The 20,349-nt window shown below is 41.4% G+C and overlaps 1 protein-coding gene across 1 annotated transcript; it reads right to left on the minus strand.

The window, feature by feature from the left end:
* Positions 1–4,796: 4,796 nt before the first annotated feature.
* Positions 4,797–20,038, minus strand: CLDN18 (claudin 18). Its single transcript, XM_006270889.3, has 5 exons — positions 19,819–20,038; positions 10,953–11,117; positions 9,806–9,914; positions 8,922–9,032; positions 4,797–7,434 (listed from the first exon to the last, which is right to left on the minus strand). Exons 1-5 carry the CDS (start codon positions 20,036–20,038, stop codon positions 7,257–7,259), a joined length of 783 nt encoding a protein of 260 aa, XP_006270951.1. The 3' UTR covers positions 4,797–7,256.
* Positions 20,039–20,349: the final 311 nt, after the last annotated feature.

Here is a 20,349-nt window from a genome sequence, read left to right on the forward strand (position 1 = left end):
TATCAGAAAATCTCATTCTAAAATGAAACATGTTGATCTTTTGTTTTAAATTGGTATTTTACATTAAAAAAATTGACCTTATTCTTAAAAATTGAAGAATAAAGTATTACAACTGGTTAAATAACCCAAATCAAAAGGAAATGAAACATTTTATTTTGGAACAAGCAACGCATACCATGGTAATCCAAAATTAAATGGTTTTGTTTTCATTTCATTCAAAATTACAAAAGAAAAAAAAATATGGTTGGGTTTGACCTGAGCCACTTTTTAAAATAATGTTTCAGTTCAGCCACTGAACCAAAACACCTATTTGTCAAACTTTACCTGTGGACTCTGCCATATCCTACATTTTGGTCCTGAAACATTTCATACACACAAGTGATAAGGCAAGAAAAGAATTACTGAAGCACTGGCTGGGTCCTGACTGCTGCTATGGACCCACTAGTACTCTTCTGCTAACACCCATGATTCCACTACCAGCCCATTGTTCAAAAAAAGTGAGAAAGAAAGAAGAAAATTCAAGCAACCCTGGTGGCTGCAGAGGAATTTGGCTGCAGAAAAGTCCTTAAAAACTGTCATTGCCATGCAGTCAATATAGATTTTTCTTCTTACCTGTGATAGACACACTGAAGGATTGGTTTATATTACTTTGCTCTCATAGCTCCTCCTAGCCAATGTAACTAAACCTCTAGTGAACCACAGACAGCTTTGCCATCAGAAAAGTGCTTTGTTAGCTAAGCCTATATTGTCTGGAAAGGCTGCAGAGCTCCACCAGCTGAGAAAGTCCTTCTATTGGCATATGCTGTATCTCCACTAGCTATGTCAGCAGAAACTCCTTAGTGTAGACAGCCACACTCAACCCACAGAATATTTTTTGCACCATAGATCACTTTGTAAACCCATATGGTCTCCATTCAGCCCATGAGTTTAGCATCATTGTAAGAAGTTCATGTCTTCTTTTGCTTCACCACTTCCAGATTCTTCAGGAGCAAGATATAATATATTAAGGTCAGAGCCAGAAATGCAAAGATGTCCTCCAGAGTTGTCCAATTAGCAGGAGAGACAGCAATCAGGGCTCCTACCTGTGACTCAAATCCTTGCCCACTGGAAGGGACAAAGGGAAAGCTGCACTAACAGTGGAACAAATATTAAGCATATTTTACTCGTGTATTTGCTGGGGCATCTTTTAATCTGTAAATTTGGGGGGATTCTTTTAAATATTGAGGTAGCAAGTCTCAGTTGCAAGGCATATGATAGGCCCCAGCTGTTGTAAACTGCTGTAGATTCTTAGAAGTCAAATGCTGTTTCTGTGCATGAGTATGCGTGCATGTGTATGTATTTCCCTATGTACTGCTGGATCTATCAATATTATAGGGCATAGAAATGCCTGGGACAATTAGCAGGTAATCAAACAGCAGCAACGTCTGCCTTTCTAACAGGAACAAAGTGCACCCAAATATACAAAAGCTGAAAAATAAAGGAAAAGAAAAAAATCCTATCAAGTTTATTCAGCTGGAATAGCTCACCCTGAGAGCTATTCTCCTACAATATTTGGGGCAGAATAGTGTCATAAATCTTAGGTCTATTAATCCATAGCCTCATTCATCTCTGCTCAGCTCTATAAAGCAATAACCTTGTCAGTATAGGAAGGGAGATAGGGCTTTTAATTGCATATAGATTTCAGGAGAGTTCTTATCTTGCAGTCCAGTTTGTAGCTCCAGATATGGGTCTTTGCTTTTTGGTCAAATTCCATGCAAATCCACCACACTCCATAGCATTATAAATGTTTCAGGAGCTTGCGAAGGACCTTTATGGCGCAGCATTTGTAGATAATAGGGGTAACCCCTATTCAGCTTCTGTTTCATTTGCATGACCTATATTTAAGTAGCTGCTCTAAAACAGGGCCACTAAATGTTTCTCAGTAGCTGTTCATATTTTACAGATATAGAAACCTCTGGTAGCACACACAAGCCCCAGCTGGGATTAGGTGAGGAAACAGTCCCTGCCTCAAGGAGACAAAATACATAAAGGAAGGACCTCTGGCACAGAGGAACCTGGGACAAATGAAAGGTGAGATCCACAGAAGAATGTACAGGTCTATTAGCTGCTCAGCTGCCAATGGAGGACAGGTACCTAAGTCCATAGGCACCTAAAGCCCTTAGGCAGTTAGATTGCTGTCCAGTAGTGTAACAGTCTGCTTCCTCGAGTACTTACATTGTGATTGTGCTGAGCAGTTAGTAGGCATCTCTTACCTCACATCTAAGCCTAACCAGGATTCACAAATTAGGCATTTCCCTAGTTACTGCCTGTGGGAACTGACCTGGGAAGTGTTTTTGGAACGCTCCTCCCAGACCAGGGCCAACACATAACAAAGCCAGAAGAAGAGCAGTAGCTACTTTTCCCCAGTAGCCCAATGATTTGGATGCTTACCTAGGATAGGCAGGCTTGGGCTCCAGTCCATATGCCAATAAAGTATTTGACATGAAGTATTCATTAGAGCAGAGACCAGGACCCCCCTTTTCCCATGTCCTAGATGGGTACCCTAATTAGTAAGCTAAAAAAGTCATGCTTGCTTTTTCTCTCTCTCTGTCTCAATAAGTATTCAATTATTCCATGCAAAGTGGAAAAGAACTATTCCCTGTAAAGATGAGAGAGATGCCCAAGATACAGCCCCTAGGTGAGATGCTGCTGTGAAACAGACATATGAAGTTTAATGCCAGACAGACTCAAAAGGAAGTGATTTATCATTTCTGAACTGAGTTTTTTTTTTTCAGAAATGTTGCCTCCATGAAGAATATTGATATTTTAAATTTACCTTGCAACTTCAGATGAAATACTGGGATTTCCCTAACAGTAGAAATCCTATTGTTCTCTCACTTCTATTTCATCCCCTGTGACACATCAGCGTATGGTCTCATTATCCAGAGAATTGCTGGAAGCCTAGTACAAATTTTGCCTCAGTACCTGGGGCAGTGAGTTCATTAGGTTAATTATGCAGTGTGTGCGTGCATGAGTGTATATATATGTATATATGCATATATAAAAATATAACCTTTAAATATGTCACCTTGTGCTTTAATTTGGGTTAGTCGTTTGTTCTTATAAGATCAGAAGCTTCGACCTGTGATTTTTTTACTCCTTTCTATCCTATTCTATATAATCTATTATTTTATGGACCTCTCTCATTCCACCACCTATTTCTCTCCTATGTAAACTAAACACTCCTAGGTTTTTCAGTCTCTCCTCCAGCAAAAGCTGGCAGCAGAAGTGGGAGCATACCAGCAATATTTCTTCCATCTAAGAACAGTGAAGTGCTCAATAATATTTATTTATTTTTTTTTACAAATAAATAACCTCTCTTTGAAAGGTAATGAAGTGAAACTACAGTCTCAGTTGTCTAGAGCCCCATTTCTGCAAAGACCTACCCGTGTGTTTTGATCTTTACATGCCGGTAGACTCCGCCAGTCTGATGGAACAAGTCGCATGTAAGATTTTGTTTTAAATGTGTTTTGATGGGCTTTCGATAAGGAAATGATTTTGTGAGCTTTGGAAGACAGAGGCCCAATTCACTGCTGTGTTACTGACATTCTCCACCTCTTCGTTGTGCTAGAATGACAGGTATCATCTTGGCTAATATATTGGGGACTGACCCAGGGACATGCAGGCCTAAAGTGTGAGCTGCTGGAGGTTAAACTAAAACAGCCATAGCTGATTAGGTGGGGCTGCAACAATTTGTGTCTTCAGTGAATCAGGCCCACTCACACCAACTCACCAACTGGTTTCAGCAGTATCTGCCAATCTGCAGACAGTGACAGTGCCCCAGAATTTACTAGTATATTCAATGTGTCATTAAAGATGAAGAAAGCTTGGTTTTTTTCTAATATTTATGTTATGGTGATACGTGTCTGTAACAGTGCTATTGGCCAAAAGCACAACACAATCATAGGTTCTGCTTTGCAGTATAATAGAACTAGATCCCATAGCTGTCTGGCTGGAAAAACCAAGCAGAAACTTGTGTATTTTCTCATAGCTTACACATGGGGCAGGCTGTTGATCAAAACCAACACCCTTCTGAAACTCTTATTAGCTGGGAAAACCTCTAGTACCTTGCTATTGCTGGTTCCCTGTGTGTTTACACAGCGGAAAAAAAAATCTGCTAATATGTGACTTATTTAATTTTTTAATCAGGAGCACCCAGCATAGCTAACTCTCCTGGAAACCAGCTGCAGTAGGAGCATTTATATTTCTTGCAAGATTAATATGAGAGTTTTTTGGGTTTGCAGTAATGCGTGTTGGGAAAAATGGAGGTATTGGGTCTGACTGACATATTGATTAGCTTTACTCTAAATGCTTAGATGTAGTCTCCTAATTTTTCTTCCTATGTCCATACACATATTTTTTTCTGCATGGAGAGCATTATGGATAATAGATTATTAATACCTATAATTCTTCCATGTAGAGAACTGCATTTCCTAAAAAAAAACAAACAGGAAACCCTGTCTGAAAACTCAGCAAGGCGAACCCTTTCAAAGTCCCCCTTACTCATTTTTAAAAGAGCCCAATGGTCCTGTTTTTCCACAGTTGCACATCACATCAATAAGAGATTAGAAAACCCAAAGCTGAAATCAGTCTAGTAATGCAGTGAAAGTATTGGATATTGTTTGCCTAATTCCAGAGAATGACAACACAAAAGCAAAATGAACAAACAAACAATGTTGGATCTTAAAGAAACTTCTTTTTTTAATATTCAAATAACAATAAAAAAAGACAGAGCACGATATTTCCAGCATGCAAAACAAAGACACAAAAGCAAAGTACGCATTGGAAATTGCATGAAAATCTGTTCTTCAAAGTAACAAAAACATTGCTAAAAAAAAAAAAAAATTAAGCAAAAGTCTCAGATCTGTGTAACTACAAGGACCTGTAAAAATAAGGGGCCAACTCTTCCAGTGCTGTAAATCAGCATATCACCACTAACTTCAACAGAACTATGCTGATTTATGCCAACTAGGATTTAGTTCCAATGATCATATAGAGTTGGGAGTGCACATTGTATAGACTTAATTGTGCTGTTCAGCAAACTAAGGCTGATACAGGGGATAGGGATACACTTCATTTCTTTCATCTTTATGGCCATGACACTGTGCACCGTTTCTGAGCCATCGGAGTCTCATGGCTCCATCCCTAGTCTGCCTCCAAACTCTTTCAGACCATCCTACCTGGAGCCATTGTGGAAACACGCATTGCTTTGGAGCTCCTCCCATGTGGGTCCACTGTAGGGTAACTGTGTTGGGGAGAATATTGCATGGACTTCATTCTGTACGAGTACCAGTAGCTATGGTATGCTGTGTCTAGGGGTTTTATGGATAAACAACCAGTGTGGGTTAAACCAGGATGTTGTCACGGCCTTTATACATTTTCCTGATCAAACTTACAGTGGAAATTCCTATCTCAATTTCTGATTCATTCAAAATAGGAGGGGCAGGGGCATATATATCCATGTGTTCCCAGAATGAGTTCCCAAGCACATGGGTACACAGAACTCCAAATCTTAGTGAGGAAAGAGCAAAAACCCATCACTGGCATGTCTTAAAGTGATTATATTGGTGGGACAGGCTGTTTTCAGTGGTCCCAGCCTGTGGCTTGCATGTCAAAGCTACCAGTCAGAGGAAACAAAACAGTTAACACTGAGGTAGAACAGGGAGTGCAAAGATGGTGCCCCCAGAGCATTTCTCTCTCACTACTGTTGCACATGGGCCTGTGAAAGTTGGGGACCCCTTGCTTCACACGATCAAAACCCAACAATAACATGATCCTCCCTCTACTAAGAAACCCCGACCAAGGCAATTTCCAGAGACCCATCAAATTACCTTTGGGAATAAACTCATTAAAGTGGCAGCAATGCTTCCCATCAACTGTAGACTGAACAATCTCCTTTTCCTGTGTTCTCTGACTGACAAAAAACTGTATTACAATTTGTTTGCTGATATGATAACAGCATCCTCCTAAGGGGTTAATATTCAAATTAGTACAGAAAGAATTAATGCAAGGGACTCCTAATGTCAGTAAAGAAAGTTACACTTCTAATGCTCCCTGGGATTCCTGATCCAAATGTAACTTTAATTAATTCTAAATGAGAAATTCTTCTGACTTCGTTAAAGGTGACATCCACATGAATACCAGTTGTGCACAAAGGTTTTCAGCTATTACAGTAAATATCATGCATAGGAATAACAATGGATTATATATGTTCCCCAAGGAGATCAGAACAAATACACATTGGCTTCACAGGTTACAACAAATGGCTAAGTAATATAAATCAAATGCAATATCACAGCACATCAGCATCATGGTATAGTCTTCAATACAAGGTAAAGATGTATCTAAGTACAAGTGTTGACCAAGAGGATGTATGTTGTTATAGGATTTGTCTATACTCACTGTTAAGAAAGGGAGTGGAGATTTGGTTAATGCATACAGCATATAATACAACAGGAAACTGTTTTTTCTTTTCTCTTTTTAACCTGTCATGGCAAAAGTAGGTTGCAAAGATGCAAAGATGTTCAGTGAATCACGGCATTTTCAGACTATTATGAGAGACCATTAAGTTTTCTGGGCTCTAAAAAGGCAGACATGACATCTTGTATTTTGCATAACATTTTACTAGAATGGGGAGATGCAATGTGCTGATGTGGTGTGCTGTTTTGACGTATGAGCTCTAAAATCACCCACTTAATGTTTTGGAAGCAATTGCCTCTTTTAATAAAACAACAGAGTAATCTGGCTGAGTTTCCTGATTTGCTCAGGCCTTTTATAATCTTGCTGCTATTTAGCTTTTAGTCCCAGACACACATGTGATCATGATGGATTGACATGAAATCACAAACTCCAGCTGTGTTCTGTTATTGAATATGAATTTAAGTCTATTAAAAGAAGCAGAAAATGGTGCGGGGGAGGATGAAAGCTTTGGTTGTCATAGGCTGCATTTGCAATATGCACAAAGACAGCAGGTAAAAAATGCACTTCATTTGTTACAAATCTCACTTTGCCATGAACACTAGTATAAAGTCAACTCAGGGTCACGTTAAGAGCCAGTGAAGAAGGAGGATGTCCAAAACCACCTCCAAGCAAGGGGAACAAATTAAGAAAATACCAACCAACAGGCAAGTGCCTCTAGCTTGCACATTCTTTTTGTTTTGTTTCTAGACTGATATATGTTATACAAAGACAGTGTATCTTTCACCCCAAAAAGACTTCTAGACATAGTCATATTTTGAAGGGTAAGAACGCCTTCCATCTTCGCTTCGAGCATTTTCATCGTAGGTTGAAGTTTTCTTATTTTTCGGTTCAGGTTCATAGCCAGAGCCAACTTTATATGGCCCAGTCTTGTAGGAAATATTCCGTCCGGAGGCATTGTAGGACACAGTTTTGTAACTAAGAGATCAATACAGTGAAACATCAGTAATGGACCACCTCAAAAGTTCAGCTATGCATATTATTCCTGCTGGATAGAAACTTGATGCAACTCATTAAGCCCTGTCCTCATTCTTTTTATTTGCAGCATTGTAGAACCTGGCTGAGATCAGACCATAAGGAGAAAATTTATTTGAAAAATTATTTGAAAATTTTGAAAAAGTTTTTCCTTAAATACTGTAATATCTGCTCAGCAGATGGTTTGAACTGCAGACTGCAAATGTAATCAAAGACACTGGGGCTGCATCCCAGCTGGTATAAATTGACATCTCTCTCATCTTCTATTTACACAAATGGAAACAACTTATACTAGCTAAAGACTTGCCCTACAGTCCCCAGATTGCACTGCGGTTTATTTAACATACTTAGTTAACTAACACTCTGCAAAGGATGAGTTATATATTTAATTGTAAATGTGGTGGTTCATACCACAACTATCAGTCATTCTATCAGGGAAGCAAAATAGTACCATGTGTGGCTTGGACTTCTGGGTTATGAGGAATCATGAATTGGATGTAGTCTGTCTGATTTCATCTGTTACAAACCTCAACCAGCTTATTATTGAGAGTCATTGCATGGGATGGTTTAGCCAGGGATGATCTTGCCTGAGTAGGGGGCTGGACCAGATGACCTCATGAGGTCCATATTCCAGCCCTACTTTCCTGTGTGACTCAGGTAACTATGGAGTTACATACTTACTTACTATATGCTTACGCAACATAAAAGTAAGTAAATATTCTTTGGAGTTCACACACATCATGATAGCTTTTGCAGATTGATTGTCCTATATGGAGACAGCTATGGCTCTCATGGTACGTGGTTCTATACCAGTGATTTTCAATCAGGATGCCGCAGCACCCCAAGGTATCACAAGACCCTTTCAGGGGTGTAGCTGCTGGTGCCACTTCTGCAACCAGGTGGAAGTGCCTGCTCTTGCCCTGGCCCTTCCTGGTCCAGTTTCACCATGCTCCTCCCAGAAACAGGTGCTCAGGACAGTTCCACCTGTTCCACATGCCTCTTTCCAAGTGCAGGGTCAGATTAGGAAAGGCTGTGGCAAGAGCAGACACTCCTGTTTGCTTTAGGCTTGACAGGTAACCTTAATGCAGACAGGAGCCCATGCTCATGCTGCAGCCCTTTCTGCTCTAGTTGTGCACTGGGCACCCGTTTACATGGTGGTAACAGCAACATCCCAGTTGAGAAGCCCTGGAGGTAAGCTGAGGCAGCACAACAGTGGTTCTCAGCCAATGTCACCAAACTCAGAAGAGTCACAGAGGGGTGCCCTGAACCTAAAAAGGCTGAGAAGCACCATTCTACATGATCTCTTTACTCTGTGCATCCTGTGCTTGCCAGGGCGTCAAAGGTAGAGAGCTGTCACGTTCCACCATCTGTCACAATTCAGGATCATGTGTAGAAAACAAAGCTTTGTGGTGAAAAGCTGAAACACTTACTGGGTCTCTTTGGGCATGAGTCCTCTGCAGGCAATGCACATCATAATGCCTCCGACAAAAGCCAGGCCCCCAGCTACCCAGCCAACAAACAAGGCTGAGCCAAAGGTGTACCTACAAACAAAAAGGAGGAATCATTAGCTTGCTGCAGTGATGCAGTAAGGCTCTACAGTTCTGCTTTTTAGATGTATTAAAACTACTGAAATCTCTCCTGGAAAAAGGGATTATTTTGCCATGCCCACCTGTCTCAAACAAGGAATCAGTCAGTTTTTTTTCCCCTGTGACCCAATGGAAATCAAAATGTCTGTATTCAAGTTGATGTTTTGCATGGGATGGGTGTTTTTCCCCTACTCTGCCCTGTGTTGGCTTCAAAGGCAGAGAGACCCCATAGATTGCTTGGTTTATTTTTTTCCAAGTGCCCACTGTAGCCAAGAAAAAAGACAATCATTAGCTGCAGTAGACTTTAAATGAGGTGTAAATGGTCACAGGAAAACTGCCATCCCTTAGACCACATGCCATACAGGGAAATAATCTGGTGGTATCTACCTACCACAGTGACTCCAGCACCCTACCCTTTTCCCTGCAGCCAGGTGAGAGTTCTCACTGCTAGGTAGCTCTGTGCCTACATACTGTATCAGCCCTGTCTGATAATGTGCTGCAGAATAGAGTGAAGTCAAGGAGAGCAAAGATGTGCTGCTGTACCATTCAGACAAAGCAAAGGATCCAGTCCACTAGATCTACTCAGCCTTACAGCCAGAACTGAACTGGAAAGACAGATGAGATATTTGCTCTGCCTGGAGCAGCCATGGCTATGACAAGCCAAAACTCACCTTCTGCTCTGAAACCAGAATGCCCATCAAACACAAGGAAGGGGGACATTTGCTCACCTTGACTGGAGCGATGGCATCATTCCTTGGTACATGGAAGCTGTGGACATCCAAAAGTTTGTCACCAGCATATTGGCAAACACAGACACTCCAACGACTGCACACAGACCTGAGAACAGAGAGAAGATTGGACTGGGACTCGAGCCCGCTCAAATGGAGTCAGACTCCCTGCTGTCTCACACCTTGCTAAGCCGTTTACATCTTTGAAAAATACATGCAAAAATACCACCTGCCATTCTGCTTGCATTTGCTTTGCAGAGCTTATATAATAAGGCAAGGGGGAATCAGTCACAGTATATTTACATCTGCATGCAAATTACTGCATGTTGCACTCCGGAGTCAAGAGCTTTAATTTTCAAACATCTCTAATAGAGATGATAGGGTTTTTTAGGTGCAGAAAGACAACAGTGGACTGGTGCACACTGTGGCACAGACAAGGACAAGAGTACAACGGGTTATAACAGTTTGCTGGGATGGAGACTGAGGAATCAGCACAGCTTTTTTGAGAATTTAAAGTAACAAAGAGCCAAATCCTATTTCATCCTCACATGTTAGGTGCGACAAATGCCAAAACAGGCACTTGGGCAAATATTTGATTTTATTTTCACCTGTGGAAAAATAGAACTGTCTGGTCCACACAACTGCCTTAGTCAAGGGCTAGACATTTCCCAGACCGCTCTCCAGACTTCCTCTTGAAGCTAGACAATAGGGCAGCCAAGAGGGGGAAGATACATGGGGCCAGGAGAAAAGCAAGTCACAGGGAGTGTAGCTCAGGGAGGTAGGGACTTCCCTGAAAAGGAGATGATGCTGGGTTCTAGCCCTTGACTTCCAGTCATTATTCTTGGGATAGACAGAAGTTAGACAGCTTCTGTCCCATGTGGCAGGGGGGCGGATCAAACTACGTACGGCATGAATGAAAGGTTGGAGCTCATTTCCTTGGTGGCAGGACTGAGTACCTTGCTACCATAATGTATCTGTACCCTCTGAGAGCTGGCAGAGGGCACACTTTGGAAAAGGGACAACATGTTTGTGTAATGACTGGCACAACAAGGTCTTGGTCAATGACTGGGCTCATGAATTCATGGAATTGGATTCTGTGAATAGTTGGGTTTTATATATTTGTATGCCACTATGGGCACGCACTTACCAGCCACAATAAACATGACGCCGGAGGTCAGGGTCATGTTGGCTTTTGCAGAGTCCTCCATATTCCCAATGCGTATGCACTTGAGGGCAAAAATGGACACCAGGAGGCCAAGGGCACCCAGGACAATGCCCACAATCATGAGGGCCCTCACTGCCTGAAACATGGCTGCAAAACAAACCAACAAAAGCAAAATGAACTATGCAAAGTTGCAGACTGCAAAGTCAAACAAGACTGTTTGGTGTCCCACAGGTCTCTTCTATAACATAGATCAGAATATTATATTCAGTCTGTCCCATACCACTGTGACACAGGACTTGGTTGGAAAAGATAGTGCTATTTCCAATTAAATGTAATTTTAGAGAGAAGCCCAAACCTGAAATGAGGCTGTTGCAGCTGTTTGAAATATCTCCATTAAAGCATTTTTTTTCCTTAAAGACAAATGGCTGTTCAAAAAACATGAAGATTTAGGGCAAAAACATTCATTTTCATTCAAGCATTTCTGTGATAAACTACCTTTTTTCTTTTCAACAACCAAAATTCTGAACATATTTTGGTTTTAAACTCTAAGGTTTTCTATGTTTGAAAACGGGAAAACATTTTCTGGTTACAAGGTTGTGCGTCTTTGATGAGACTGAAAATGTTTAGAGAACATTGCTTGAGCAGTCCTACAGACTTCCTTTTCATGTTAGGTCAGAGTGGTATTAAATCTGAGTCTTTATGAACTGTTCCCCTTGAGCCCACAAAGATCTTCCACCTAGTATGCTGACTTTCCAGGAACCCTTGCTTGTTTCTCCCATAGTAATAAACTGGGCTTGGTTTGGTTGGGTGTTTTATTTTTTGTTTAGAAATTAAATTAAATTTTATATTCATTTAGAAATCTAAAAATTACTCTGCACATGCAATAACTGAAAAAAAATCAGATTAAAATGTCATTAAAAAACAGCAGCAATGGAAACCATGGGATGTTCCACCCACCCACCCATCCATCCAAGTTTATTCTAGAGGAGGTTAACTAGCATGAAATGGCATTCATGACATTCCCCTGCTGCCATAAAACATATGATGTAGAACAAAAATGAAAAGGCTTTGGATTCAAGCAGTGGCAGAATATGTTTTGATAGGGCAGAAACAAGCATTTACAGACAAGCATCAGGCAGGAAGATTTAGATCCCGAGTCTATTATAGCCAATTATGGTATCCTATAGAGAAAACCAGCTTCCTCCTAATGAGATTTCAATATTGTTTCAGTTTTTTACATAAAGAATTGTCTGGTTAATGCAAGCTTTTGGATTTTTTTTTAAACCAGCAGGTAGTGAGATGGACAGGCTTGATTGGTAGCAATTCTTGGCACTGCTGAGTATTATTTATGACAAGTAAGTGTGCTAATGGGTGCATAGCAAAGAGAAAAGGCTTGTAAGTCATGTAACAAATATTCAAAGTGCCCTTTAGAAGCTCTATGCAGGCTGAGAAGCACCCCAGACAAGAACTCTTCTCCACATTTGGCTTCAGCTGAGGAAACAAACCATAAAGCAGAGATAGGCATCTATATCTGTGCAAATGCTTAGACCATATTTGAAGAACTTTTCAGAGACAGGATGGTAGCAGAATACTAGAGATGGTCAACTAACAGGAGTAGGTAGATACAAACCTGTTTGTAAAGAGATGTTTCTGATTGGATGGTGGCACACCCAATCCCCTTTTGGTTTTTCCACAAGAATTCCAGCTGACTGGGCTTTGCCCATATCACTGTTGGGACTAGTGCTGTTCTTGGCATAAATATTTGTGCTCAAAAGTAACCAAGAGAATGAGATTCTCTCCCCTTTCATCCCATGGAGCTGGAAACTGCCTTAGAGTCCCAAGTTAAGAATCTGCTTGTTTCCAGATTCTATTGCACCTACTGGTTGCATAAAGTAGATTATTTTATTTCACTCTGGGTGCATCTACACAAGCCTAATAACACTGTGCAGTAGTGTGCCAGGCAAAACCCATGCTACTATGCTAATATGCTACTGTACAGTATTATTAGGCTACTACACATTTAATGTTACTAAAGAGCCTTATGTCAGTTATAGTACATTGATTTAAGACTTGATTATGCAAGTATGTTTGCAGTATGCAGTAACTATGGTGCATTAATGAATGTGTAGGTGCACCCCATGAGTCCCTGAAAAAACAAATAGAAAGGTTCTTTCTTTTTCTGACTCAGGCGTACAGATCAGATGATGCTGTCTGACAAAAGTATGTGTAACATGACTTCTCAGGAACTTGAGCAGTCTGACATAGAATCACACTTAGGTGCCCAAGTCCTTACATGACTTAATGGGATAGAATCCGGCCTTCGGTGTGTAAAAGACCTTAACTGGCATAGTTTGGACAGCCAGATGCCACACCACCTGGAGAATGAGCCAGAGGAGCGATGGGAATGGCTGGAGAATTGCTGTTCCCTGGCTGTTCTCTTCTCATATGCTGTGCCTAGCCAGCTATTACTGGTTGTGGTGCAAACTGCTGAAAAGATGTTTGCTGAATGCAGCCCATTGTGAGCTGACTGGAAAGAAGGTGGTGTATTGTGAGAGGGCCAGGAGTGCACTTCATGCAGAGAGAGGATCCCTCGTGCAGAGGACATTATTTTCAGTGCTAATCACCAAAGGGTCAGATTTGTTGTGGGATTTTCAAAGCTAGTTTCCAAAGGGGAGGGTTTGTTGTGTGTATATGTGTATGCACTGTACATAAATACATGTTTTGAAAAGACCTATTTTTATTTAATTACTCTTTTCATGCTTAACACCATCTACAGAAGGCCCCACAATCCAGAACCTGCTAGCTAAGAAAAATAACTGTTTTTTCAGGGGTTAATGGGAAATCTTTGCCATTTTGCCACCTGTGTCCCACCTATTAAAGTTAGGCCATATGGGGGAAACAGCAACTGTGGAACCATGCCACTAAATATCAGCTCTCCTTGTGGTTAGGTGGGTTACTTTATGCTTGGACAGAGCCACACTGCTAAATTGGTGCAGAGACCCATCTTCATGCATAGTGCTCAAAGAGGCGTCCAATGTAACATAACCAAGACCAGAACTCCTGAAGCTGCTGGGATACCATTACCTTTTAATGGGACTGGATACTGTTGCCAATCCCAGTCCATGACTGCTGCCTTTCTGACTCATGCCAATTGTTCAGCATGCCTTTATCAGTTGATAACAAGTGTTAATAAGCCAGGCGCTCAGGCTCCCAGTCACTGGTGCAGAGGTGCTTTTTCATTATTATTCATCAAAAAGCAAAAGACCAACCGATAAGTGTTATCAGGCCCAAGGGGTGTTCACCAGGCCTTTAGGGCAGAGCCACAGGAAGCAAAGAGAAGAAATTCAGGATTTTCCTTTCCTCACTCTTCCTTACAAACACCGAAGTTTCATTTCAACTGCTTTGGTTTCAGTGAGAACATGTGTAATGGATGCCATAAGGCACCACCCTAAGGCATGTGGCACTTTTTGAGTAATTCCCAATCCAGCAATGCATGGGAGGGCCGGTACAGAATCAAATGTTCAGCTCTGGTTCGCTCTAGGATAATGATGTGCTTTTCCCTCAAGGGAAATATTTTCTTTCTTGCAAACTTCCTATAAGGGCTTACAGGGAATGGGTGCAATCTAAAGCATCCCTTGAATCCTTCAGGGTTCTTTAAGTCCACACCAGCAAACTTTAGGACAGATAAACCAGTACTTTCTTCCTGCTTTGTATGTGTCCTGCAGTGGTGTGAGGATGTCAGGAGACAACAATGATCCTGCCTCTTTCAAAACTCTCTAGTCTCAATCTTTACTAGTCCAGTTGAATGCAGAAGGTGAGAGAAAGAAAGCAAACTAATTAGCTCATTCCCTTTTATCCTAGGCAAAGAACTAGGCACAAATGGAGCCCTTGCATTTACCTGATTGCAAAGAGTGTCTAGTAACAACACTTAGACTTTCTGAAGGCTGTACCTCCCCATCTCCATGCCAGCTAGCTGGGCTCACCCATGTTTAGATAGCACATGCCACCTTCCTTGGAAGAATGCACCATCCTTGTGACTCAAAGAGCTCTAGCAGGATGGTAACACTGCTAGTACTTCCCCTGGGGCAGGTCATCTCTGTGCCATACCCAACTCCAGGCTGTGCCTTTGGGGGAAACTTGATACCTTTAGATTTTAAAACAGAAGGCAGTAAAGAATATACAATGGGACAGATCTCCAGGTGGTCATCATCATGTGACTTCAATGGAGCTGCACTTGTTTATATCAGCAAAGGATATGAGTCTGTTTCTACAAATTCACATTGGCAAGAGGCAACACTGACCATGATCTCTCAGCTGATATGAGATTGTATTCATATTAATGTCTACAGGCATCGTTTCTTGGGGTGGGGAAAGCATGGAGAATACATGTATGAAAAGGAAGAACTGTCAAATTCAGTGAAAGTCGGCACCAATCAGAAGCCATTTTAATGAAACTTCTTTATGCAGGGCAATGATCCCTCTTGGTAGTTAGAATGGGTAGGAGGATTTTAGTTTTATTCAAAAAGAGAATAAAGGTTAGTTTATTGGCTGGCATTAGAAGCACTTAGCAGTAGGCCTGTGCAAGTCAGCAGCAATCTGATCTGGCTTCGGATCCAGCTGCTTTGGATGGCCACGATCCAACCTGGAGCTCTGGACCAGGTTTCTGCTTCGATCCGGCCAAAGTGGCTCCGAAGCTTTGGAGCCGCCTCGGAGATCCAGCCATAGGGTATAATGGGGAATCAATTAAATATCTATATTGTTGTTTTTTGTCTTATTTGGATAAAGCTTGCAGGGGTGGTAGCCCCTGCTCAGAGCATGAAGGCTGCCAAGTTTCCAGAAGATCGGTGCAGGGTTTGCGGGGGAACTGTACCCCAAATTCTTGAAAGCAAAACTCATATCACGTGTATGTGTTACAACACAGGGGTGTCAAAACAGCAAGGATGGTAGCTCCTGGTGAGCCCAAAAAGTCTGCCAAGTTTCAAGGAGATCAGTGCAGGGGTTTGGGGGCAACTGTGCCTCAAGATGCGGGGTGACACTGTGTGTTAAGGTGCAGCAGAGTGACAGCTGCAGGCCTGCTAGCCCCTGCTGTGGCCACGAAGCCTGCCAGCTGTCAAGGAGATCGTGCAGGGGGGTTCTGGGGCCCTGCACCCCTAGCTGCTGATGGACAAAACTCGTGACATGGGTGCTTGTGCAACTGACTGTCTCTGTCTTGGGGCAGTTGATTGTCTGTATTGATTATTTCCTCTCCTTAGTCTCTGCTTTTGTAGGTGCTAATTGATGGCAATTAACTGGCTACATTAGCTAGGTACTGTGTATTGAGCTGGTCCCTGAGTGGATCATGATTGATTGGTAACTGGTAACACAGTAGCTTAGCAGCCAGGCCTGCAGTAGTGTCTTCCACCCCCAAGACAGACACTCAGTTACACAAGCACCCATCGCATGAGTTTTGCCTGTCAGCAGCTAGGGGTGCAGGCCCCAGAACCCCCCTGCACCGATCTCCTTGACAGCTGGCAGGCGTCGTGGCCAAGGCAGGGACAGCCATCTCTGCAGCTGTCACCCCGCTGCACCTTGACACATGCAGTGTCACCCATGGCACCAGTTTTGCTTGTCTGCTGCTTGGGGTGCAGTTCCCCCCCAAACCCCTGCACCAATCTTTTTGACACTTGGCAGGCTTTGTGGCCTCAGCAAGAGCCACCACCCCTACAGTTTTCACCCCCTTGTGTTATAACACATACACGTGACATGAGTTTTGCTTTCAGGAATTTGGGGTACAGTTCCCCCTAAACCCCTGTACTGACCTTCTTGAAAATTAGCAGACTTCATGATCTCAGCAGAGGCTGCCAGCCCTATAAGTTTCATCCAAATCAGACAAAAAACCAACAAAGTTATAGATGTTTCATTGATTCCCCATTATACCCTATGGGCGGATCTCCGAGGCCGCTCCGAAGCTTTTCCAAAGTGCTTCAGAAGCTCTGAACTGCTTCAGAAAGCCTAACGAAGCCAGCGCTTTGATCCAGACATGCTGCTTTGGATGCCAAAGTGTCCGAAGCTTCTCTGGTTCCGAAGCTCTGTCCGAAACCTCTCACAGCCCTACTTAGCAGTATATAGCTATATTTTTTTTTCATTTAAGCACAGGAAAGTTATATACTTTATTATAGAGACCTGAAGTATGCATAGCCTTGATATGTGTATGCACATGATGAAACAGTTCTCTGACTGGTCATCTGCCTATAGGATTTGCACGCAAAAATCAGGGAACCGTGAGCACAGATTAGGCACGGGGAAACATATTCATACAATTGCAATGACTCACTTTGAGAATTTGGCCTGCGATGTAAGACACCCAGAAAACTGTAATTGTTATTCCAATATTTTAAAACCAAGCAATAAATGTTCACAACTTTTGGTGCAGGAACAATAAAAGCATCATTTCTGATGCAATGGAATCGTTTCATTAACAATGAAACTACATCAGACATGGTGACCTAATGGCCAGAATGCTCAATCAATGCAAGCTGATTGGCTAAGAAGTCTTAGTCGGTCTATGATCATTTGTATAGTGCTTCATTGCTGCACTTTTTAATGCTACATTGAAATGAATATTTCTTTTCTCTCGGAGTTGGTACAAATAGTATGTGCTGAGTGGTCTTTGGAAAAAAAATAATATTGCTTGATCAAAATTAGCAGCACTCATATTTTTGTTATCACTACAGATGTGAAAATGTAACCCCTCTAACAATTACAGTCTGTGGAAAACAGTGAAAAAACATTAGCGTATGTCTAAAAAAATAACCAAATAAAAACCGAGTCATTCCTTCTTTACATTTCCATTTATTTCTCAAGCACATGGAAATGTGCTGGGAGAAATAACACCAATAGGACATCAACATCCTGCAGTGTAAGCTTTGTGTGTGATTGGGAAGTAAAATTCTGTATTACATTTTTACTTAAATAATTATGTTTAAAAAAAACTGGTTCTTGCTAGTGATAAATCACTCCAGTCAAAACTGAGGTTCACCAGTGCTAAGGAAAATGATATTGCTCTTTTAAACTACAATCAATCAGTCACATGTGGCATTTTTTGATACGTTTACAAAAATAAAAGCTATGGCAAAGTAGCTAGTTTGAAATGTTATTTTTCCCTCAAACCAAACAACTTGTCTACAATCATAATGCAAGGTTAATGTGAATGCATTTATTAAATCATATCTCCCAAGATATATGTGGGATTTTATCAAAGAACTCAAACATAAGCAAACAGGTTTGTCTTCAACACTACAGTCACCGGTGACTTCCTGGTAATGAAGCAAGTCAGTCAACCACATACAGAAAAGAGCTCACAAAATCAGGAGCTATTTTTTCCTTTACGCAAGTCAATAGCCACAGCTGCCCGATGCCCCGCACTTCATACAACCATTTTACACATTATGCAGAAAGAGTGCAAGGTGAAAAATGTTACCAAATCAAGATGTGTAAATCATTTTTCTTTACTTTGATGCTTTTTGGCAAAAAAAAAAAAAAAAAAAATCACTCTGTAAAGGCACTGGAATATCAGTTTGATAATGCCAATAAATGTTTATATCAGTTTTAGGCTCCATGTATGCCAGTGCTTTGTAAATTATTGAGATGCACCAAGGCAGAAGAGGTTTTTTTAGTTTAAAAAGGTGGATACTTATTTACCAAGTGGTTTATCAACTAGGAAATGCACCTTGACTCCGACATTCCTGGTTTTGATCTGAACACCAAACCTAGTTTTTTTTACTGCCTGGCTCCTTGCACCATCATTCAACTTGTCTAAAGTGGCTGTAAAAGGCTGCCCAGTGAGAACTGACATCAAATTTGTGTTCACTTTGAATGGGAATAAATAACTACAAAAGAGGTGAATCAAGCACCCAGGTAAATAAGGCAGTAACCAAATCAGGCTAAAAATCTTATCAAAAGTACATGGAAATGAATGGGAGTTTTTCCTATCAGTCTGAACTGCCTTTAGGATCATGTGCTGCTTTAACTAGCACTTCCCTGCCATTGTCCTGAATGCATAAACTCAGCTTTAGCCGAGATGCTTTGAAGAGCATCCATCAGTCTAAGCCTCTTTATAATTTAGAAAGAAAAGAAAAACAAACAAATGAATAACAGCAAAAGGAGGCAAGAAAACTGTCTAGTAAACTGTCCGTTTGTGACAAAAGCCAATCAAAATCCCCCGTGCATCCAATTTCTCTATGCAGAGAATTCAGAACCAAATTTCTCAACAGGAAAATGCTTGGGGTCACCTTTTCTTTACGGAAAAAAATGTTTCTATTCCTTTCTGCAGAAACAATTTATATGAATAATTAATCAAGCTGGAAAAATTTAAACAAAATAATCAAGCAACTCCTTTTCACCATTTCATGTATGTTTAAATTCAAAAAGCTATTTAAATCAATGGGGATATGTGATGGTTTATAGTGACTGAGGAGCTGAACCTGTGAAGCTAATTTAGGTATCAGAGAAATACACTTCATGTAGCATGTAAAGTTACTATTTATGGTGACAAAAATATTCATGTCGTGTTATACTCAAATGTTGAGTAGCTCAGAGATTTCATAGATTTCATAGACATTAGGGTTAGAAGGGACCTTGTAAGATCATCGGGTCCAGCCCCCTGCCCCCAGGGGCAGAAACTCAGCTAGGGTCAAAGAATCCCAGCAAGATAAGCATCCAAGCATTTCTTGAAAGATTTTTTTTTTCTTTTTTGGCTTGCAATGCTCTTTAAAATATTCAATACAAGTGAATTTGATTAATTCAATGAAAAATAGGTTCCATTTCAGAAAGCTCCAGGGATTAAGCTTGGTCCATCTTTTGCCCCTACCTGGTAGCCCCAGAATGGTGAAATAAGGTCGGCACTCTGTAAAACCTGAGCTCTGCCTCACACAGCTCCTCCAGAGTCCCTGATACTGGAACACTGCCGTGACTGGGTTGTCATACAAGTCCTGTGTGCTCCACATATCCATCCCAGTGGCTGCAATGCACCCCGCAAAACCCAACGATGAGACGACAAAGCCCATCACTTGGCAGACTGTTGTCGACATGGTGTCTGTTTCTTGCCCAGGAGCTCAGATAGCCCCGATGAAACTCTGGAGCTTATGGAAATGCTGAAGTCCTCCTGACTGAGCTACCAGAAATGCAGCTGCTCTTATCAGATGGTTTCCACTGAGCAACTTTGTTTGCTCACTGTGTTTTTGCAAGATAGTCCGGTTTCGCTCTCGCTGGGTAGGGTTGCGTTTCTTTGGTTGGCAATGTTAGAGATATTAGCTTTTGTCCTTTAGAAGCACTTGTCCTTCCAGAGCTAAACAGTTATAGTTGGTCAAGTGTAGGGCAACCCACTCTGAGCAAAGCTAGG

The sequence above is a fragment of the Alligator mississippiensis genome, chromosome 7, assembly GCF_030867095.1.
Source record: "Alligator mississippiensis isolate rAllMis1 chromosome 7, rAllMis1, whole genome shotgun sequence".
In the NCBI taxonomy this organism is placed as follows: domain Eukaryota; kingdom Metazoa; phylum Chordata; order Crocodylia; family Alligatoridae; genus Alligator; species Alligator mississippiensis.

Bases quoted from the DNA above. Each gene is read 5' to 3' on its own strand.
- CLDN18 (XM_006270889.3), bottom strand. From the start codon at position 20,038: ATGTCGACAACAGTCTGCCAAGTGATGGGCTTTGTCGTCTCATCGTTG. The intron at 9,915-10,952 runs GTAAGTGCGTGC...CTCTGTTCTCAG, and splicing joins CGTCATGTTTATTGTGGCTG to GTCTGTGTGCAGTCGTTGGA. The intron at 9,033-9,805 runs GTGAGCAAATGT...TTTTGTTTGTAG, and splicing joins ATGCCATCGCTCCAGTCAAG to GTACACCTTTGGCTCAGCCT.